This window comes from Peromyscus eremicus, chromosome 2, assembly GCF_949786415.1.
Source record: "Peromyscus eremicus chromosome 2, PerEre_H2_v1, whole genome shotgun sequence".
In the NCBI taxonomy this organism is placed as follows: domain Eukaryota; kingdom Metazoa; phylum Chordata; class Mammalia; order Rodentia; family Cricetidae; genus Peromyscus; species Peromyscus eremicus.
In genome coordinates, this window is record NC_081417.1 from 103,426,034 (window position 1) to 103,450,197 (window position 24,164).

Genomic DNA, 24,164 nt, shown 5'->3' on the forward strand with positions numbered 1-24,164 from the left:
ATTGGTTTATAGAAATATTTGGATGACAGCATTGTCCAACCAACCTCACATCTGAATGGAGTCTTCCCTCTTGTCTGTGGGATGGTTCTCTTTACATCTTCTCTTTAATCTTTGCCAAACACATGTCAGATATCTCATTTTCACTAATTCACCCCAGATCTTTATTCCTAGGAGTGTGCCCTCCACTTCCTTCCACTTTGTTTGGTTTTGGTTTTGACCCAGGTTGTTAGGTCCCAGGCAGTTCCAGTTCGTTGTCTGTCTGTCTTTCTTTCTCTTTCTTTCTTTCTTTCTTTCTTTCTTTCTTTCTTTCTTTCTTTCTTTCTTTCTTTCTTCCTTCCTTCCTTCCTTCCTTCCTTCCTTCCTTCCTTCCTTCCTTCCTTCCTTTCTTTCTTTCTTTCTTTCTTTCTTTCTTTCTTTCTTTCTAAATGAATTAAAGACATGGTTATTATAATCATTCTTGTTTGGCATTCTTAGATTTGCTTGATAATTCATGTCCTCTTTTTTCATTAATTGTTGTTATATGTATGTACATATATATATGTATGTACATATGTATTCCTAAATACATAAATATAAAATAATTTCCACACTTAAGGCTCAGGGATCATTGTGGAAGAGGGTGCAGAAAGTGTCTATGAACCAGAGAAACAGGAAGTTTGCTGTGAGATTATGTCTCCTAGAATGTCAGAAAAAAGCGTCCATCAAGTCTCACTAACTTGACTGCTTAAACATGAGCTGAATAGGACAACAACAAATAGACCTGCTAACTTGGATGGGGAAAGAAAGCAGGAGGCCTCAACCCTACACAAAGAACTACAGGCAACCAAGGAATGCTGAGTGGGAAAAACAGTCTTCCCTGGGGCGGAGCACACCAACTGGTTATCCAGTACCAAATGGTTATTGCAGTTCTCTTAATTCTCTGTTCTGTCCCTGAGGTGTTTTTCCTGCCCCCATCCCATGTTGCGTAGCCTTTAGTACTCAATGAAGACAGATAATTTTTTACATACAACTGTGCTAGGTGAGTGAAGGATAGGAAGCAGGCTACATGGTCATTGTCCTTTAAGACCTTATTATCTAGTTGAAGAGACAGTTTCCACACATAAAAATAGTGGGTAATAGCAGACAGTATATAATTAAATGCTAAACTGAGAGACACAGCAATTTAAATGTTAGAAGTTGAAGGGGAAAAAGAGAAATAGAAAGAGGACTGTAGATGTAACCAACCATCACAGAACCAATGCAAAGAAGAAAGCCAAGAGATCAGAGCTAAGAGCCTTACCCGTCTGCTGCAGCTAGCCTCTTCAGCCAAGAGAGACCTACTTCCTGAGTGTTTGTCTTTAGATAGAGTTTCTGTTCTGCCTTCTCATTGGTTGTAAACCCAACCACATGACCACATCGTCACTGCCTGTTTGTACAGCCCTCCAGATCTTCTATGGCTGGTATTGAGATCAAAGGCGTGTGTCTCCAATGCTGGCTGTATCCTTGACCACACAGAGATCTACCTAGCTCTGCCTACCAAGTGCTGGGATTAAAGGTGTGCGCCACTAACGCCCAGCTCTGCTATGGCTTACTATTAGCTCTGACCCCCAGGCAACTTTATTTATTAACATACAAATAAAATCACATTTCAGTACAAATAAAATGTCACCATAGAGGACTTGAATTTTAAGAGCAAACCTGATTGAGGAAATGGGATTTAACATAGAACTTGAAACAACCAAGATCGGCATTAGGTGGGCATTTAAGGTAAGCAGTGAACAGGGACAATCAGTTGATGGTTGTAGCATTTCAGGAAGCTCTGTGGCCCTTCTGTCTTGGGGAGTCGTTAGAAGTCAGAGAGGAGGAGAGTTGGTGGCTACTTTGACTTGGGCTACAACATGACCTTTAGAAGAATCACAGAGAAATGCTATTAAACAAGGCTTCCTTATGGAGTAGCACTCTTTCATTTTGTGTGTCCCTCAATTCTGAAATCTTTGGGGTATCTTTTCTTTTTAAATGACATTGGTCCAAATCCTTTGGTGTTCCAGGAATTCTGTGACCTACCTGCCTTCCCAGCTTGCATACCTTTTGTGCCAACACACAATTTTTCATGATTGGCTTGCTATCTTGTGGTACATCCGCATGATTTCTGCCCATTCCTTCTCTAAGTTCTTTGTCAAGCCTTACCATCTCTTGACACCCAATGGCAAGATTCCCACCTGATGACATTTCTTTCCTTCTTAGATTCCTCTTTCAGCTATTCTATGTTCAACACAGTTCTAGTCATGCCAAATAACTTAGAATTGCACGTTTTACTTTCTTTCTAATACAGCTTGATAAATTCTTCAACAGACTGGAGTATATTTTATGTTGTGTTCCCTCCTGGTTCTGTGTACTGCTTTGGATATGTGCATGCTGCTTTGTGGGTAGCTATTAAGGAATTGCATCTTTTAAATTTGTATTAATTATTATTTTTGAAACACCAATTATTTGAAATACCAGAGCTGTATTTTTGTAAACATGCTCACTATCATGCCTTGCCCATAGTGTTCCTTTTTTGGTAAATATTTCTCCAAATTGGATCATGTAGTAGATTCCAAAGCAAAGGACATTTCTTTTTCTGCTATTTCATGGAAAGAAGAAATAACAGCAGAAATTATGAATCCATAATTTTTCTGGAGGTATTGTTTCTACTCTTTTATTTTGAGTCATTTCTTAATCTGTTTCCTTTAAGCATATATTATTCATATATCTTAGACATGCCTATAACTATCACTTCATGTAATTTTTCCTTAATAATTTATGTTTGTAGATAGAGATAAGTTGTATATATTAATTGCGATGTAACTGAAGAATTGGGCATTTTGAAAGGATTAATCCTGTTAAATTCTAATTGGTCCTTTGTTGGCACTTTTTCTGCCTGTGTCTTAAAATTTTTAATAAAATATCCATCAGTGGAAAACAATCATCTGTTAGAGCTAAAATTAACATTAAGGAAGACATTTGAGTGATTGTAAAATCAGATATCGTAATGACTAGGAACACTGGTTTAAGGAAATTGGACCAAGGGGCGTAACATTTGTGTTTGTGTTCAGATTTAAGTTTAGCAGCCTCTTAATCTGAAATGAAAATCCTCAAATTATTTAAAATAAAATTATTTTATCATCTCCTTAACATTTTTCTAAGACAAAATTAGCTGAGAATTTTTTTGTTCATATATATCATTTCTCCCCAATTTTCTGGATGAAATATTTTACCTTTTTTGTGTGTGTTTCTGCGAGTGGATGTTAAAAAATTAGGTGGCTGGGCGGTGGTGGCGCATGCCTTTAATCCCAATACTCAGGAGGCAGAGCCAGGTGGATCTCTTTGAGGCCAGCCTGGTCTATATAGTGAGTTCCAGGACAGGCTCCAAAGCTACACAGAGAAACCCTGTCTCGAAAAACAAAACAAAACAAAACAAAAAAATTAAGTGTACACACATATACACATATATCTGTATACACACACATATAAAAGCTGGAGTTAATGTTGTATGTAGGAAGCTTGTGTGTGTGTGTGTGTGTGTGTGTGTGTGTGTGTGTGTGTGTGAGAGAGAGAGAGAGAGAGAGAGAGAGAGAGAGAGAGAGAGAGAGAGAGAGACAGAGAGAGAGACAGAGAGACAGAGAGACAGAGAGAGAGAGAGAGAGAGAGTGCGCAAGCACAGAGGTACCATCTCACTTTCATGTTTCTGTAGCTTTGGGCTCTAGGAAGCCAGAGCACCATGGTGGATAAGGCCTGGCTATCTCGTGGCTGCCTAGGAAGTTCAAGGGCAGGGGAGGTAGAGGAGCATTGGAGAGGGGAGGGAGAACACCAAGCATGAGGTGCACTTTTCATAAGCACGGCTCAGGTGACCCCCTTTCTCTTACTAGGAAGGTGCCACTTTCTAGTAACCTCTCCTGTCAATGGAGTAACTCATTGATGTGGCTAGAACACTCATGGGCTTCGCCTGCCAAGTTCTTCATGAGCTGGGCACAAGCTTGGGGTGAGGCAGGGTATGCTTGATATTTAAACTACAACAGGGTAAGTTGTTTGATAACTGAAACAAAATAGTTAAAAAACAATTTTGTGAGGCAAGTTGCATCTTCAGCAATTTAAATTGATTTAAAACTTTCCTTTTATGGTTGCTATCTTATAAATCTTATTTTCTAGCAATGGCCTTTCTTCTTACATTGGAATGGAGTCCTCTAGGCTACTCTTTGAGGTACTGGGGATTGAGCCCAGGGCCTCCTACATACTAAGGAGTATTCTCACTGAGCTCTGAGGTACATCTCCAGTGCCCCGCCGCCGCTGCCGCCCTTTTTTTCCTTTTTTAAATTTCTGTTTTGAGACAGGATCTTGCTAAGTTGCCCAGGCTGGCCTTGAATTTGTCTTGCAGTACAGACAAACTTGCCTTGGAATTCTACTGCCGTAACTTCCAAAGAAGCTGGGATTACATAGCTGTGCTACCATGCCTGGATTGCAAACCCTAATGACTTTATATGAGTTTGACTTTTCTTAGTTAATGACTTTTTGCATTTGTTTCATAGGTGGTTTGCATTCGCTCCACTTGGAATGCTCTCTCTCCAAAGTTGAGTTGTGACACAAGACCCCTCATATTGAAGACCCTGAGTGAACTGTTTTCTCTGGTTCCTTCCTTAACAGTTAACACAGTTGAATATGAGGTATGTGTTTGGAGTCCAAGATGCTGTATTTTGAGGAAAGGTGTGTGATGTGTAACTACTTTCTGAATTAATTCTTTGTTTTTACAGCTAGTTTACATAAAAGGAGATTGTGTTTTTATTATAAGAATTATCAAGATATTAAAAATACATTTTTATGTTAAAAGTTCCATTTCTAAAATAATAGTATATAAGATTAACAGTTTAAAAACATTTATTAATGTTTTAAGTCATAAAATATAAGCAATAAAACTTACAAAGGCAGGATGTATTTTCTCTGTTTTATAAAGTTATGTTTATCATCATAATAGCCTGAAACACTAGTGAGGTCTTTGTTGTCAGATTCCTATGGTGCTACTTAACACTGTCTTCCTAGTTCTTCTTTGAGTGAAATAGTCAAACAATAAAAATTACACTTGTGTCTTCACTTTTATAAACTACAGTCCCTTGTTCTCACCGTTACTTCTTTTCCTTCAAAGATCTGCAGTGTATTTTCACTGACGAACTTCCAGTTTAGTGAATCAAGTACTCTACCAGACTTTAAGATTCTGTAACAGTCCTTTGTGTGTTTCTAATCACAGGATTAGACGGAAGTATCAGAAAATACTTCTAGTAACTTTAAAGATTTATTTGTGTGTGTGTGTGTGTGTGTGTGTGTGTGTGTGTGTGTGTGTGTGCCACATGTGTGCCCTGTGTGTTTGGGTATCTTCAGAGACCAGAAAAAGGTGTTGTATTTTCTGGAGCTGGAGTTACAGATGGTTGTGAGCCACCTAGTGTGGTTCTCAGACTCTAACTCAGGTCCTCTAGGACAGCAAGAAATGTTTTTAACTGCTGAACTGTTTCCCTAGCCCCATTCTCACTATTTAAAATGCCCCACAATGAATGAAATCAAAATCATCATTTCTGTGGGTGAACATCTAGGACCGTGCCTGCACAAAGTATGTACTGGGTATGTAGTTGCTGAATGAACTGTGTAACCAACACAGGGCCTTTAGAGTTTATTTTATAGTATTAAGGAAAAAATTTCAGTTGTTACCCTTAGGGTATGTGGTACAGCAGTTCTATTTCTTTCTGGCTGTAGGACTTGGATACTCAACCTTACCTTGTCTAGAGCCTACAGAGTGATTGATCAGGAACTCAGACTAAAATCTACAGCATTGGCATGTTGGGCTCATTCATTTTTTGTCCTTAAAGGCTGAAATCTTATACTTTGAATTGTTAGTACTTAGAATTATTCAAATTTTATTATGAGTTACTTTGTTAAGTGTTTTTTATGTGTTGGTTTTGATGTTTGTGTGTTCATGGCTGAGAAATGCCCTTTGACCTAGGTTATCTTTTCTTTCAGGTTTTATATCTACTTGGTTTGTCTTTATATAATCAATGTTCTTCTGTTATTCAGGCAGACTGCTCTGAGATCATTTAACCCATTTCTCCCCTCTAAGGGTGGTCTGTACAGGAACAGTACTCCACTGGTTAGCAGAAATGAAGGCACAGTGGAGAGATTCTGCCTCTCTCCTTCCCTCCACCATCCCTCTTTCCAGCCTCTTTCTCCCATCTGCTTTCCCCTCAATCCCTCCCTTCTACTTCCGTTCCTCATCATCTTCCCTCCTTCCCTCTCTGTTCTTCTGTCTGTCTTAGCTCTCTCGCTCTTCCTGTGTGTGTGCTTAAGTAGCTTTCTTCAATCTAAGCCAGAGTTAAATTCAGTTTCCCCAAAGCATTTCTTACATCATTTCTATCCCTATTCACTTCGGAGCTTTTGGTTCATCTCGAGTGAAGTCCATCCAGCAAAGCAGTCCTGCCTTCTACTACATGACAGTTCCCTGTTGTCCCTTGCCGAGCCATCCAGTAGTACAAAGGGTGCCTCCCCATGTGTCTTCAAACATTTCTATTTCTTTTATTCATGCTGTTCCCTTTGATCAGACTTCCTTTTCTTTCATCTTTAATTAAAAAAAAATCTTCTTTATGAATTAAAGAATTGCTCTATCTCATTCTATCCTTCAAGAATTTTTCCCTAACAGAAGTCTGTTGCTCTTAAACTTCTTTGCATGGTTCTATGAATGTGATTTCTATTTTATACTACAGGGATATATAATTTTCCCCATTAAACTATAAACAGTGAATCATAGAGTCCATGATTAAATTGGATTGTGCTTTTAAAATTGCCTTCCATAAGTTATGTTATAGTTATTCATTGACTCAGAATACATTTGTTCAAACCATATTAGGCCCTAACGGTACTGATAAATAATGGTAGATGCTATTTCAAATTCTTACTGAAATTGAAGCACTGAGGTTTGGAGTCATATCCACTTAAGAAATCAGCATTTATTGAGTGTCTGAAATATGCAGGCAAGTAAGTACCTTAACTAAATGAAAGTTGGTGTCTGAACTCAGGACTATCTAGCTAGACACCCTCTACTAAAGTATCTCCATGTCTTTGTCTTCCAAAGTTCAAAGACTGGCAAATGAGTGTGGTGGAGGAAGCAACTAACCTTGTTAGGGAAACCATTAGGAACGGTGATCTAATTGGCGTCATCAGGCTTTGATGTTGAGGATGTATATTGTTGCTTCCCATTGAGGTCTGGGGCATGAACTTGGTAAAGTCAAGGAGGAAAGAAGAACTGAGTATGATTCGGAGTGGTCAAGCACTAACTCTAACCCTGGCTGACACAAAGAAGACACTGAGCACCAGCATGCAAACAGTTCTGTGTTTGACTAATTATCCATTGAATAATTGTCATTTAAAGGAATAGGTTTAGGATCTATGTTGGAAATCTTTGATATGAAAAAGACACAGTGACTGCTGTATACCATGTACAACCTAACAGGGAATTAATCACACCACATGCTGCCGTGCACCTGCCATGCATCCAGTTAGAGCAAGGTGAACTTCTGGGCAGGGGGCTAAGACTAGTGTCAGGAACGAGTGACATTTGTATCAGGACTTAAAGGTGGCCATCTTTCTCGATTCTGTCACCTCAGCGTTTCAGTGTATACTTTTAGTGATACATGTGTTCAGATGACTAATCTGAGTGGCTCTCTTGTCTAAGTAACAGCTTCAGTAATTCATAATGCTGTGACTTAAAAAGTAGCTTAATTTCTACTATTTGTTATTTCAGATTCTTCATTTCAAGTTGAACCTCTTCTTAATTTTTTTTCCCTTTGTGTTTTCTGATTTTTCAGAATTTTAAAGTCCAAGTCCTCAGCTTCCTCTGGACTCACACTCAAAACAAGGTATTTTCATAGGAATATCAGTGATTCGGAACAACCTACGGAAAGAGCTATGAAATAAGACTCAAGAGAAACAATATAGCTTTCTTGAACTAAAGTCTTGATTTTTTAAAAAGTGACTATTCGTAAATTTAGATTTAAAAATCATTCTCAACTACTCTCAGTAATGACAGACGTGAAGGTTCTTGACATTCTCCCTTATTTTTGTATGGTTCTTTTTGTGCTCTGGCCCTTCCACATAAATGTACCAAATAGAAGGTGTAGTACAATATAGTTTGTGTGTTTATGAGGGTGTATATGTGTTTGTGTAGGTACATGTATGTTTGATGTATGTGGAGACCATAGGGCATCTTCAAATGTCATTCCTCAGTTGTCTCTTTTTTTAGATAAGGTCCCTTACCGGCATGGAGTGCACCAAATAGTGTAGACTGGCAGTGTAGTGAGACCCAGGAAACTGCCTGTGCCACCATGCCAAGCTTTTTTGGGGAGGGCGAGCGTAGGTTCTTGGGATCAACTCAGGAAGTCATGTTTTCTCAATGCACAAGCTATCTCCCAAATCCTTGAGTGGGTTTGTAGGCACCATTTCCAATGAAGAGTACAAGGGCTGGAGATGTCACACTTGACCTGTGGGTGCATGAACTTGGACTACAAACAGCTTGCTTGTCCTGTTAAACATGGGCTTGTCAGACCGTACACCCCTGCAGTCCTACTAAGTCCTACTAATTCAGAGGGACTCGAGTAATTAGGTAATTTTTAAAGTCCAAGTTATGATAAAAATTTAGTGTTTCTGAGCCCATTGGCTTAGTTTTATTTTCTGTTACTACTTGGGGCAGATTCTCCAGAAGAATGCTTAATAGTGGTAATTTTCCTCAGCCATTCTTACTTCTGTCTTAAGGATGGTTTTTGTTTGTTTATTTGTTTGCTCCTGCTACTTTCTTTTTAAATAGTATTTCTTTGAAATGAGAAACCTGATTTCTCAAGCCTCTGGTAAATGTTCTTTTGGCCTAAGTAACACTTGAATATCACTCTTCGGACATTGATTGTATCAGCCTGGCATTGGGGAGGGAAGATTTTCTTGCCTCCTTTAGATCTGATGTTGATGTGTGTTGCTTTCCATTTGTCTCATCCAGGATCCCATTGTAGCAAGTGCTGCATATAAATCTCTGTCTCACTTCAACACAGGAGAACACACCATTCTTCACTTGCCGGAAAAGGTAAGCCCTTCTGCATTTTCACTGTGATCTCTTGATTTTTTTTGGGGGGGGGGTTATATGTCTTTATTTCTGGTTAGAAGCTCTTTTCCTGATGAATGTATATATACCTCTAGGTATAGCATCCATATAATCTAAGTTGTTCACTCTTCTTTTAATCTGTAAAACTGTGTGGTCTTACACTTCCTAAGTGATAGGTTTGAATCTCTTTGAAGCAGCTGAAAGGCACTGTGGTGTAAATGGTGTAAATGTAATGCCACTTTAGGAACCACTTTCCTGTCGAGTCCGAGTGCCATCTTGGAGTTCAGTTCTAAGCATGACCCCACAGACTCATATTTTCTATTTCACGAACAACAAATGTCATAAGGGAAAAATCCTTGTTAGTAAGTAGAAATGATTTATATGATAAGAACGTGTCATTACCTTTTATGGGTCAGCAAAAAGTATGACATTATCTTAGCTTTCAAAATAAGTAAGTTACTAATGCTGTTGCTATCGTTATTGCCGTGTTGGGGATGGACCTCCAGCCTTGTATATGTTAGGCAGTTATTTTTATTTTAAACTAAACATAACGCCTAGTGTCTGATGTGTGTAGTGGTATATGACTTTAATCCCAGCACTCTAGGGTGCAAAGGTAGGTTGGTCTATGTGCATTCAAGACCAGCCTGGTCTACATAGCACATTCCAGGCCAGCTAGGGTTACATAGTGAGACCCTGTGTTTAAGGAAAGAAAGAAAAATCTAGTACTTACCTACCTTAACCAGCTTTAATGCACTGGATCCTGTTAAGGAGTTGAAGCTCTGACGTTACTTTCATTGCCACCGTGAGTCCAAATAGTGCAGATGACTAACGAATGCCTTTATGGGAAAAGGTGATATTGTATTATATGAATTTATATATAATATTACACAGAAAGTATCCTGGAGATCTTACGTTGTGAAATTTTTGGCATCCTCAGGCATTAAGACATGTTTGGCTTTTTTTTTTTTTTTTTTTTGTTCCTTTTCTTTTTATTAAGAGATTTTTCTATTCATTTTACATATCAACCACAGATTCCCCTGTTCTCCCTCCTCCTACCCCCCACTCTTCCCCCCCAAAACCACCCCTCATTCCCACTTCCTCCAAGGCAAGGTCTCCCATGGGGAGTCAGCAGAGCCTGGTACATTCAGTTGAGGTAGGTCCAAGCCCCTCCTCCCTGCACCAAGGCTGCACAAAGTGTCTCACCATAGGCATTAGGTTCCCAAAAGCCGGCTCATGCACTAGGGACAGGTCCCAGTCCCACTGCCTGGGGGCCCCCTAAACAGTTCAAGCTAATCAACTGTCTCGCTTATCCAGAGGGCCTAGACATGTTTGGGCTTTTGTTCTGTGCTAAGTTTTTACAGAGATCAGAAGCTAGTAGTGACTTGGCCTACTGACTAATTTTTACTGAATTGAATTGGAGCTATCATGTAAAAGAAGCTGAACATAAGCGCCTGCGAAACCAAATCTTAAGTAAGGCAGGATTTCCTATACCACTGAGGACTCATACTGACTCGACTGGCCAGCTTGTCCTGTAGTGGTCACAAGTGGGAACTTACCTAAGGTTTTATAATGGAAACCGATGGGACTTGCAACTGCACTGTGGTTAGCTATGCATATCTGCTTTTAACATATGCAGTTAGTGCTTGAGAGATGGCTCAGTGGTTAAGAGCACTGGCTACTCTTCAGATGATCTGAGTATAGTTCAGATCCATCTGTAACTCGAGTTCCAGGGGATGTAACCCCCTCTACTGGCCTCCACAAACACTGCATGAATATTGTGCACAGATATATATGCAGGCAAGTCCATACAAGTACAATCAAAAAATAATAAATAAATAAAAAGGAACCGGTGCTGTGAAGTTGGTGAGCAAGCTCCCACCAGTAGACTAGCTGAACACCTGTGGGAATACCTTCTGTTATGTTCTTATTCATCAGTTGCTCATTTAAATCATAGTATAACAAGTACCTCTGATTTTAGCTGAAATAGCCTAGTGTTGGTAATAGCTTTTATTAAGCAATTGTCAGGCACTCCTCACTATTTATCCTGCACTTTTTAAAATACTGGTTTGCTTATCTGTTATGACGTTAGGGTTATATTCACCTTCTGACTGTGTTTGTTAGAGATTATACTCCATTCAGTGGTATACAAGGTTCCTCTTCAGCTGATTCCTTAAATTGAACTCTTCTGTCCCTTCTGATCCATGCATTTCCATAACTGGCTCTTTATACCTCCTGCTGTGAACAGGAGTGATGCATTTAGAGTCAATGCTTCAAATATGTTTGAACTTCAGTCTTCAGACTGCGGAACGGTAAAGGTGAGCCATAAGGCTTATTCCTTTGTAAGCATGCTTTTCAGTGCTTGTTCTGTTTTACCCCTTCTGGGATAGGTCTTCTTCTCTAGAGTAGCAGTAGTTCACTGTCACTTATCCTCAGCTAAGGTTGTGATGGTGGAGTCTAAGAATCTTCCTCTCCCCTCTCTCCCTCCAGTTTCTGTTACTAAGCACCTATCCTCTTGGAGACACCAGGTCTTCCAATACTGAACTCTCCGCCTCCTTAAGAATGTCACACATCTATATAATGTGTGTTGACCAAAACCACCCTATGCTCTCCCCTCTAAGACCTCCACTAATCCTCCACCACTTTTTTATTCCCAGCTTCATGTACTCTTTAAAAACAACAAAGACAGAAACTCCTATTTACAGCAGGAGGTATAAAGATCCAGTTATGGGTATGCACGGATCAGAAGGCCTAGAAGAGCTCAATTTCGGAAATAGCTAAAGGGGAACTTTGTATACCACCGAATGGAGTATAATCTCTAACATACTCAGTCATCTGTGAATATAACTCGAAAGGCATAAGCAACAGAAATAGAAACTGAGTGCTACTTGTATGTGCATGGGTTTCAGACTGTCTGCTGGAGCATGGGTAGCCTTTGGGGGGTCACATTCCTGAAGAAAACTTAGTCTGCCTTCTGTAGCAGCCATCAGGTGCCAATAGCATCTCAGCTAGCGGGCAGGACTTCATGAGCCCCTTCCCATCCATACTGGCCTGTTGGCTGGCTTGATCTTGTGTAGGGCTTGTGAGACCATTCTTCTTGTTATTATTCTTTCCAGTGGGGCTGTTTGACTATCTAAAGAAGAGAAGTTGAGAAACTGATTGTATACCGAATAAGCACCCCCCCCCCCCAAAGCTAGGGGTACAATCAGGCATTTTGTAAATGTTAACTGTGATATAAAATGCACATTTCCAATAATGGTGTAGTTTTGAATGTTTCCAAAGTGGATGCAAGCAGGAGCTTCTGTAGCTGTTTGTCACCAGGGGCAATTGGCTCACTCAGGGGACCCCAGATTTCTGTATACTTTACCAGTGAAACTGTATCCACATTTTCCAAACTTCTGACCTTGTTGTGATTTTTTCAGCTAGAATTAAAGATGAAACAAAACAAGATACATATTTAGAAGTATAACTATCTTTGTAAATTCTAATTCCCATACGTTTGCAAGAGCCACTTTTCATTAAATTTCCTTAAGAAGGAAATATTTCTTATTTGTTGATGAATATAAATTTATACTGTATAGCTTGTGGAAAGTTAAAAGGCAGGTAGAACAAAGGGGTAAGGGGAGTGGCAGGTCGGAGAAGAAAATTTAGTGTTAAAATAATACATTTAAAGTAAGATGGAAACTGTCAGGTGCTAGAGCTGGAGGAGACCGCTTGTGAATAAGGGATTAGACACAAAGTCTGTTCACTCACACTGTTGCTTATTAAGTTTGCTTGTGGGACTTCAGGTGATAGACACTTACCTCTGGCTAGGTTGAATAACTACTTACTGAATATCTGCTAAGTATTGGTCTCTGTCTTATGTACCAAGGATGTTAAATGATTACATGTGTTTTGTGAATTTGCAATAATGTCTGTGGACGAACCTTAAAAGGTCTTATTAAATAAAAAACATGGACAGATATAGGAATGAAAACCTGAGACATCAGAGGAATAGGAAAAACCACAAGCTAACCTCATGTCACCTCAGTAGGAAGAGACCTACTTCCTGTATGCCCATGCCTATATGCCTTTCTGTTCTGCTATGTCATTTGCTCTGTTCGTCCAGCTATATCACTTCCTCTTCCTGCCCAGCTCTGTCACTTCCTGTCTGCCTGTACAGACCTCCAGACCTCTATGATTAGTGCTGGGTTTAAAGGCATGTATCACCACGCTTGGCTCTGTTCCCTGTGTGGCTTTGAACTCACCAAGATCCAGACAGATCCCTGCCTCTCGAATGACAAGATTAAAGGCGTGTGCTACCATTGCCTGACTTCTGTATTTACTATAGTGGCTGGCTTTTTCTTCTGATCCCCAGATAAATTTTATTTGGGGACACAGTATATTGGGGGATACAATACTTCACCACAAATGTCATTGTTTATCTCAAAATGAAAATCTAAATTTGGTTTAAAATTTTTTTGAGGACCCATTCATTTCAATATTAAAAAAGTAGAGAATGATTTTCCCCATTATTGGGGTGTGTGTGTGTTTAGATATTTATTCTTATCTTCTCTTTATCATTTCTTTATCATTCCCCCCACCTACCCAAAAGGGGAAAAAAATAAAACAAATCAACTAAAACAAGATAGAATTGTTTTTCTGGTAAAATAACCAGTAGGGGATACACTTTTAGGTAGAAAACATGATTTATTTTTCTTCTGACTTAGAGTCATTAAAAAATATTCAGCTGTTTCAAAATTAAACTTACAAAGATCTTAAGATAGTCTTGTTGATTTCTGGGGCTAATTTTAGAAGCAATGAAGAAGAACTCATTATGTATCCGGGGTTGGTATAAATATGGTGTAACCCTCTTGGCTTTGATTTAAGTGAATGTCATTGCATTCATCAGAAGCTGTTTCTCTTTTTAACTAAATTTATGCAGATACTTGACATGTTCTACATCACACTCCTCTGCCTGTGCACACACTCTTAGATTTTCATAGGTTAGGCACACAGAAAGGTGGTTGGAAGGTTATCTGCCTAGGAATGCCCAGTGAGGTGTTTTATAGACTAACTTTCCCATAGTCAATTCAACTTGAAGGAGATTTTTTAAAGTCATTTGTCATTTTTTTATTTGGCTCTTTTCTGTAATTGGGAGATCTTGTAGTTTTGTGTGTGCATTCTAAGGACATCCTGAGCTTCCCTTGGATGTTTTATCAGCTAATGTGAAGCAATTGCCAAAGTTTTGTGACTTCAACAGATGAAGTCTTATGTGTGAGTGCTGTCACTCTGAGCCTATTATGTTGTTACACACAAATCAAAGTCAAAGATTGGTATTAGGTAGTTGGAGGGAATAATTCCTTAAGACCTGAGCAGAGGAACTTGAGAGATGGTTCAATAGTTAAGAGCACTTACGGCTCTTCCAGGGGACCCAAGTTCGACTTTTGGCACCCACATTAGTTGGCATGCATATCACCGTGAAATTAGACAATTTAAGATGGTTGGATTTTCTTTATCCCCCAACCTGGGAACTTTCTTTAGTGTCTTTTAGAAATGTCAGTGTCCTGGATCCTGTTAATGGTTTTGAGTAACATCACTTGTTGGAGCAGAAGACATGGACAGGATATAGTATTGTACCCCTTCTCTGCTAAGTAATTCTGCATTGGGTTCTTTGGCACACTTTGCCCAGCAGTGTCGTCCCCTCACATGGAGGGACAGCAGTGGTTTCTTTTCCTTCTCTGCTGCCACTCCAGCTCCTCCCTCCTTACTTTCATTTTTAAACTTCTTTGATTTGTAAATCGAAAACCATAAGACAGCCATTTCAAGTGGACAGCTCAGGGCTTCTAGAATGTATAAAGATTTGCGTGAGAGCATTCCCTAAACGAATCCATGTTGGGTGGGTGGCCACTTTTAAAACTCCCTTCGTCTCCATGCCCTAAACAAACGTTAATCTTCTTTCAGTCTCTGTGAATTTGTCTTTTCTGGACCTTTCTTATAAATGGAACCATCCAGAATGTGGCCTTTTATGACTGACTTCCTTTTCATGGTCTTTTCAAGGCTCTTTTATATGTAGCGTGTATCTCTGTACTTTATTCCCTTTTTTAAAAACTTGGATTATTTTTCACCTGCCCCCAGCAGTCCTCCCTAGTTCCTAATACATATACTTTCATGTCCATTATTTTAAAGGAAGATTCAGATGTATGAGAAAAATAGGTTGTCTTGTTAATCTCATTTAACATAGTGATCTCTATTTCATCCTCTTTCCTGCAGGTGATAAGACTTTACTGTTCTTATTGGTGAAATAATATGCCGTGGTGTATACATGGCACTTTCTCTTTAACCATTCAGCTGTTGCTGAGCAATTAGACTGATGCTATGACTTGGCTATTGTGAATAGTGATACAGTAACAGAGTATGCAGCTATCTCTGTAGCAAGCCACCCTTGGTTCCTTCGGGTCTAGACCCAGAAGGGGGAGAGCCAGATTATTTGGTAGTTCTACTTTTGGCTTATTGAGGAACTTGCATACCGACTTGTATTCCCAGCAGTATATTAAGGGTTCTTTCCCTCCACATCATTGCCAGCATTTGATATATTTTTAAACTTTTATATATTTGTCATTCTGATCAGAGTTGGACTCAAAGTAGTTTTGATTTATATTTGCTTAATGACTAATATTGCTGCACAACTCTGCATTTATTTTTTGGCTGTTTATACTTGTTCATTTGAAAAGTTAATTTTCCCATTTGTCTAAGTTTCAAGTACTAGATTGAAAAATAGTAGATATAGCAGAGAACCTTGTCTTGTTCCTGATTTTAGAGAAAATGCTTTGAAGTTTTTCCTTATTCAGTATAACACTGATTGTAGTTTTCTGTATATGGCTGTGGTTAGGGTTTTCTTTGAGCTTCCAACTAGCTTCCAAATAAAGACAGGAGACTTATTATTAATTATAAATGCTCAGCCTTAGCTTAGGCTTGTCCCACTAGCTCTTTTAACTTAATTTAACCTGTTTTTATTCATCTGTGTTTTTCTTTGGGGCTTTTTACCTTTCTTTCATTCTGTATGTCTGACTTTACTGTTTCCTCCATGTCTGTCTGTCTAGCCCTTGGCATCTCCCTTGCTTCTCTTAATTCTTCTTCCTCTGAACCTGAATTCTTCCTACTTACTCTTCCTGCCCAGAAGTCCCACCTATATCTCCTCCCTCGCTATTGGCTGGTCAGCTTTTTATTAGACCAGTCAGATACCTTAGGCAGGCAAGGTAAAACAGCAATGTATCTTTATATAATTAAACAAAGCAACACATCTTTACATAGTTAAACAAATGCAACACATCTTTGCATAGTTAAATAAATATTCCACAACATAAACAAATGCAACTCATCTTTGCATAATTAAACAAGTATTCCATAACACATAACTTTCATTGTCTTGAGGTATTATCATTTTCTCTCTGATTTCTGCAGGCAGGGAGTTTTTCATGAAGAAATGTTGAATTTGCAAAAAAAATTTCTACATGTAGTAATTAGGCAATTTTTGTCCTGGGCTTTCTTCGTGTGCTATGTTTTTAAAAGGATTTATTTGTCTTAGTTTATATTCATAAATATTTTGCCTGCATGTATGTGCACCATGTGTATAACTGTTGAATGGATTCCCTGGAAATCTCATTACAGATGGTTGGGGGCTACTGTATGGGTTTTGGGAATCAAACCTGGGTGCTGTGGGATGTTCTGTATGGCAAATGTGTTGCTGATTAGTCAATAAATAAAACACTGATTGGCCGTTGGCTAGGCAGGAAGTGTAGGCGGGACAAGGAGGAGAATAAAGCTGGGAAGTGGAAGGCTGAGTCAGAGAGACACTGCCAGCCACCACAATGAGAAACAGCTTGTGAAGATGCTGGTAAGCCACGAGCCACGTGGCAAGGTATAGATTTATAGAAATGGATTAATTTAAGCTATAAGAACAGTTAGCAAGAAGCCTACCACGGCCATACAGTTTGAAAGCAATATAAGTCTCTGTGTTTACTTGGTCGGGTCTGAGAGGCTGTGGGACTGGCAGGTGACAGAGATTTGTCCTGACTGTGGGCCAGGCAGGAAAACTCAAGCTACACCTGGGTCTTCTGGAGCAGTAAGTGTTCTTCAGCCTCTATTTGCTATATTTTTATGCATTAATTCTTTTATGTGAGCTGAGTATATTGAGCTAGTCCTGTATTCCTAGAATGAACCCTGCTTGATCATAGTGTTTGATCTCTTTGGTGTATTGTTGAGTTTGATTACAAGTATTTTATTGATGAGTTTTACATTTCTGTTTACCAAGGAAATTGGCTTATAGTTATTTTTCTTATTTCCTTATTTGGTTTGGATGTCAGTGTAGTATTAGCTTCATAGCATGAGTTTGCAAGCAGTCTGTTCTTTCTGTTTTGTGAAGTAGTTGAAAGACTTGATAGAACTGGGCATTGAGTCTATCCAGTCCTGGACTTTTCATTTGTTGGGAGATTTTTTATTAATGCTTCAGTCTCATTATTCCTTGTTGATCTGTTTAGGCTTTTCATCTTCTTGAGTCTTTGTACATGGTGTATACCTAGAAAAATATTCATTTCTTCCAGGTTTTCCAGTTTGTTAGAATGTACTTTTTCAAAGCACTCTCCAATGATCCTCTAAACTTTAGAGGTATCTGTTGCTTTTCCTCTTCTCTTGCTAGTTTCTTCTCTCTGTCTCTTCTGGTTTGTTTGGTGAAGCCTTTGTTAATACTGTTTATCCTTTCAAAGAACCAATTCTTTTGTTCATTGGTTCTTTATATTTCTAGTGTAATTTCGATTATTTCATCGAATTCATCATTGATCTCTAGTTAGCTTTTTCAAGCATTTATCTGTCCTGTACATCTGAAAGAGAAGGACACGTGTGCTGTGGCACATGTGTGGATATCGCAGGACAAGTGAGTTCTTTTCCACTTTGTGAATCCCAGGGATCAACCTCAGATCAACGGGCTTCACAGCAAGTACCTCACCCACTGAGCCATCCCTTGCACCCCTTTATTATTTCTTTCCTTTTTAAAGCTATATTTTATTGCTACTAATTGTTGAATTATGTTCCACTGTATGAATATACTTCAGTTTGCTTATTAATTCATAAATCAATGAGTGTGCTTGTATATTTGGAGGTATTTGGAGGTATAATGTTATATAATAACAAGTGTTCTTGAACATTTGTGTGCAAGTCTTTCTATGAACATAGGTTTTTGTTTATCTTTGTTATATACTTAATGTTAGAATTTCTGGGCTTTAAGGAAATTACTGGTTTTCCAAAGATTCTTGACGTTTAAAATCAGAAAGCATGTCAGGGGCAATGAGCTTGCTCTTTTATTCATTTAGTTTTCAGGAATTAGAAGGATCTAGCACTGGTTAGAGTTTCAAAGACAGTTCTCAATCATACTAAACATAGAAAATTCCAGCTGTAAACTAGAGAATCTTGGGAAACACTGCTTATTAGAGCTGAAAGGTTCTCAGTGTGCCAGGGTATCTCTGGTAATGTAGCGTTGTAAGTGAATGCTGTCATACCCTATCTGGACTATGCTCGAATGTTATTCCTGAAGTTCTCTTAGAACCAAGATCTCAGTGTTGAATCTAAATGAAGTCTTGTCTTGGGGAGCACTCAGGAGGTTAAGTTGCTTTCACATGTGCATTCTGTACTGATGGTAACTCTCCTCACGGTTGAGCAGCATCACTAGAGTTGAGATCATTACACATAAGAGAAGCATTTGCTCTCTGTTTTCCTTTATCCCTCTGCAAGAATCCTGACTCAGTGCAGTTGCTAATGAAATGGTGCTTTGGGGACCGATGAAGAAGGCAGTCTGCAGGAATTGTTAATTATTTCTAAAAATAACTCCCAGAGACAGGCAAATGGTAATGACTAGGTTCTGGCACTTTATGGTTATAGCAACCACTTTTCTGTATTTTGATTCCCTACCCTCTTGCTAATTATCTCTGTGTGGACATTATGATGGTGTGTCATTGAAAGTATTAAAAATTTAATTAATTGCTTTACCATTATATCTTGTAGAAAATATGATAGTGGTAATCTTATATTCTTATTTTGGTTTGCACAAAGCTAACTAAACACAAAGGAACTGAAAAAAATCATCAGAATACAAATTACATACAACAAAGCGAAGCTACTGATTACTGATTTTAGTGTCTTTATTTTCTGTGGCAACAGTGGCTAAGTCCAAAGAATGTCAAGTAAAACATTTGTCGTGCCCCAGTCTTTGCATATTTCCACTAGAAGGTTTTAAGCTTGGTCATAGAGATGTAGCTGCGATAACAATTTTAAAAGATTAATTTGTGTGTGTGTGTGTGCATGTTTGTAACCATAGAGGCCAGAAGAGTGTGTTGGAACACCTAGAGCTAGAGTTAGAAACAGTGTGAGCTGCCCGGCCTGTGTGCTGGGGTATAAACTCAGGTCTTCTGGAATAGCAGCAATTGCTCCTGTCTCCTGAGCCTTTCTCTAGCCTCTAAATCACAAATTAAAATAAAAATCAGATGAATCAAATATTTAATTATAATACACAAAAGTTGAACACATTGAATATGTCAGTGTTGATATCTTATTACTGTTTGATGTGGTATTTTGTTAGTTTTCTATGATAATCATTGCTCATGTGATGATGTTCTTATTGTATTGCAATCAGTTCTTTAAATGGAACTGAGATCATACCAAATAAAATGACTAGAGTTTATCATTTAATCAGACTGGGACATGAATGTGAGTGTGTGTGTGTGTGTGTGTGTGTGTGTGTGTGTGTGTTTTGAGACATGGTCTCTCTCTGTTGCCTTGGCTGTACTGTAACTCACACACTAGACTAGACTGGCCTCAAACTCATAGAGATCCACCTGCCTTTGCCTCCCAAGTGCTGGGATTAAAGGTGTGCATCACCACATCTGCTGTTACAGGAGTGGGAGTGTATTTTTAAAATTTCACTTAAATTGTCTTTTGAATTAAAAAGTGATTAATTCTAAGATAATTTTTAAATCTTAAGACAGAGTCAACAAAGAATGTATTTTACAAGTTTTATTGCCATCTTCTCTGACATGTCATTGTCATTACTTACTTCAGATAAGGCCAGAAGTGCCTGTTCCTGATGAGCTGGATGAAGAGGAAGCTGTGGACCTTTCCATTCCTGGCCCTTGCTATCTGAGACTGTTGACAATCACTGCTCCTTCGGTTTTACCAGGTGACTCCTGTTTGGCAACCATAGGGTTAGCATTTTTTAGTGATTTTTGCCAGTTTGATCAATTGTGGGGGCTCTTTGTTTGTTTGTTTGGTGTGCACATGCTGTAGTTTACTCTCACATACATACTTTCTAGCTGAAATCCTAAGTATAATTGTGTTCTATAGGGACTGTCTTAGGTAATATGGTGTTTTAACCATTAGATGACAGTAACATTAAGCTGGAAAATGAGTTTAAATAATTGTTCTCAATGTAGCTAGAATTCATTTCACAAGCTAAGTTTATTGTGCCAGACAAACTTGCACTGGGACTCCAGGTCACCGCTTTAATTAATGCCCTTTTGTTATAAGTTAAGTGAGAAGGAAGGCCATTGGACTTTTGAGAGATTTACTAGTAGTTTTACTGTTATGAATTTATTCCTTTTTTAAATTATTTACTATTTTATATGTTTGGGTGTTTTGGTTGCATGTATGTTTATGTACCATGTGCATGCCTGGTACCTGAGGAAGTGTTAAAGACTATTGTCAGTTGCTACATGGGTGCGGGGACTAGAATTTGGGTCCTCTGCAAGATCAATAAGGATTCTTAACTGCTGAGGCATCTCTCTACGCCAATTTATTCCTTCTGTACAGAACACTAATCACGTCATTAATAATTGAGAGCTCTAAATTAATGCTTTTAACAAATGGATCAAGGTGGGTGCATTGATGCGCACAGGTGGGAGGTCCTGATGAGGCAGAAGCTGGAGGATCATGGGCTGGAAGCTGGGGTTATACTTTTGCCAGGCATGGTGAATTTGAGGCTCACCTGGTCTATGCAGTGAGGTCCAGGCCGTCCATGGCTACATAATGAGACCGTGTCTTTTATTTTTACTTTTATTTATTTTTGTTTTAAGGATCAAATTATGTGGTCATCCAGCTTTGATATAAAGTTTATTGGACCGTTAGCCTTTAAAAGGCATGCTGTGCATGTGTGTGGTGCTCACATATGTAGCACTTTCACTGCCCCTATTTTAGTCTTACACAAGAAACAGTAAGTAACTATAGTTTGAAATGTGAATTATGGACTGTGATTCAAATATATATTATTTAAAAATTTATCTTCTGATTATTAAAAAACACTTAAAAATTCTGTAGGTGATCCATTGTGATTTGAAGCTTCTCAGTGTTAACCAACATTTGCTTTGTGTTCAAATTCTACCTTGAATATATATGTGTGTGTGTGTATGTATGTGTGTGTGTGTGTGTGTGTGTGTGTAGTGTAATAAAATAAATGTCATTATGTCCTCTCAACTTAGTTATTGTAATTTGATTGTAGTAATCTGTAATGTTATCTTTTTTTCTTGATTTCATGACACATAGAGGTTCCCTGAAAATTTAGCCTAATTTATTGTTTACTTATAGACAAAACTCCTGTCCATCCCTGCGTTCTTTCATTAGGGCAAACTGAATCGTGGAGCTGAGGCAAAGATATGTTTTCATTTCTTCTCTTCTTTACAACAAGCTTCAGAGGCTTGTTCTCTGTTACTTTCTTCTCCATACTTCCTACCTCATAGCTCCCCAGGAGCCTTGAGTCTCTCTGGGGTTAACAGCCAGCAGGAATAAGAAACAGCCCTTTTATACAACATTCCTCCAGTGTCCTTAGACAGCCACCTCCAATAGTTTATTTGGACTGTTAAAGTGACTTTGTGCCCTTTGCTGATTGCTGCTGTGATCCGCGGAGGGGCATGAGTGCCTGGGAAGGTGGAAAATGTTGCCCCTGAGCAGCTCTTTTGAGCACTGATACCTCCGTGCTGGTTTCCATCCGTACTTGATGGTTATAGTACTCTACCAACTCTGGTTGTTTGAGGAAATCGCTAATTGGAGTCAAGTTAATTGTGGAGGTACTAACTATGTCTGGCAAACCATCACGATAGACTACATTTTACATTCTTCTGTGCTCACTTTCTCTGATTAATGGAGCACTGACAGACGAGGACATAGGCTGCAGCCATAGGAACAGAGACTAGAAGCATACCCGGTGGATGCTGCCTGATCCTCACTGGTTAGTGATTATTTCTCCTCCTCCTCCTCCTCTTCCTCCTCCTCCTCCTCTTCCTCCTCCTCCTCCTCCTCCTCCTCCTCTTCCTCCTCCTCCTCCTCTTTCTCCTCCTCCTCCTCCTCTTCCTCCTCCTCCTCATCTTCTTCCTCTTCCTCCTCTTCCTCCTCCTCTTTCTCCTCCTCTTTCTCCTCCTCCTCCTCCTCTTCCTCCTCCTCCTCATCTTCTTCCTCTTCCTCCTCTTCCTCCTCCTCTTCCTCCCTCCTCCTTGCTCCTCCTTCTCCTCCCCTCCTCCTCCTCCCCCTCCCTCTTCCTTCCCCCTCTTCCTCCCCCTCCCTCTTCCTTGCTTCCTCCTCCTCCTCCTCCTCCCCCTTCTTCCTCCTCCTCCTTCTCTTCCTCTTCTTAACAAACAATTTTTTAAAAAACTTTCACCTGTATGGGTGCTTTGCCCACATGTAGGTAAGTGCACTATGTGTGTGCCTGGTGCCCATGGAGGACTGAAGAGGGTGTCAGATCTTCTGGAACTGGAGTTAAATACAGTTGTGAGCTGCCCTGTGGATGCTGGGAATTGAACAGTATTCATTCTTAACTACCAAGCCATCATCCTTCCAGACCCTAATATTGAGCTTGTTAAAGTCCTAGCTTACAATTATTTGTACTGTAGTCCTATTTGGATTTTGCCAGATGCTCTGAGTTTGTGGACCTTAGGAATTAGATATTTTTTCATTCAGCGTAGTATATTTAAGATCCTTAACCTAGCTCCTTATGTTAATTTTTCTCAGTTGTTGGATGCTTTTTCGTTAGATATAACTGCAGTGTCAACATGCTCCCCTTGTTGTCCTATAGATTTTCCTCTTCTTTTCAAATCCTCACTGGTTATATGCAATGAAGAGGCCAAGGCAAAGGCTGTGGGGAGCAGGAAGAATGCCGGCTGCTGGCTCCGTTGCTTGGGGGAGGATGGTGTTCTCTGTAGTGGCTTCATTGAGGTGCCTGCATCTTTCCCTCACCTCCCTTCTCCAGGATAGAGCTGAGAGGTTTTCATTGACCACAGAGCTTGACAAGTAGACAGCTTTCTGTGGCTGGAGCAGTGTGCTTGCCAGTGTGTCCTTTTCTGACGTGTGTACTCGTCCCCTTTGTCAGAACACAGTTCTTCCTGAAGGAGCACGAAATTACCCTCTTACCAAAGTGCTCCTAACTTCACAGTCACATGACTCACTCACACTCATTTTGAAAAGTCTGTCCTCAGACTGAGCTTGGAGCAGGCATACCTTTACCACAGTGTTCAGGAACTGGAGTACATAGCCTGTGATTACATGTCATTCACTTGTTTAGATGTTATATTCATCAAGGTCATGACAGGAAAAGGAGTTCATGCTCTATGGAATAATTGAAGAAAGTTTAATAAAGTGGTCCTTTAAAAGCATGTTTTCGAAGTTAATGGAAATTCATTAGACATGATGGATGAATCATCCAAGAATAGAAGGTCCCCTGGCCTGTGTAGGGAGGGAGGGAGACATTCGTGTCACTCTGTTGAGCTGCCTAAGGGGAGACAGCCCTCTCAACAAGGGTGCAGGCAGCCTGTAGTAACCTGTTGGACAGTGTCTAGGGAATCGGTTCCTTGACTTCACTGTGTTTTCACCCTTTGATCTCCTGCCAGTGCCTTTCACTGGTTGCAACCCTGAGCAGCCTGCTGCTGCATTTCTTAAAGTTTACTTTGGGAGGCTACAGAGCAGTGTTGAGAAGGTAGAGGGCAAGTGTGGAGGAGTCAATGGAAACTGTACCCAACAG

The 24,164-nt window shown here is 39.5% G+C and overlaps 1 protein-coding gene across 1 annotated transcript in view; it reads left to right on the top strand.

The window, feature by feature from the left end:
* Focad (focadhesin) overlaps positions 1–24,164 on the top strand; it is a 293,097-nt gene that overhangs the window by 171,655 nt on the left and 97,278 nt on the right. The window contains exons 16-19 of the mRNA XM_059254513.1: positions 4,545–4,679; positions 7,860–7,910; positions 9,038–9,121; positions 20,225–20,342. Of these exons, the coding sequence (XP_059110496.1) occupies positions 4,545–4,679; positions 7,860–7,910; positions 9,038–9,121; positions 20,225–20,342 (388 nt within the window). The remainder of the gene's footprint in view (positions 1–4,544; positions 4,680–7,859; positions 7,911–9,037; positions 9,122–20,224; positions 20,343–24,164) is intronic.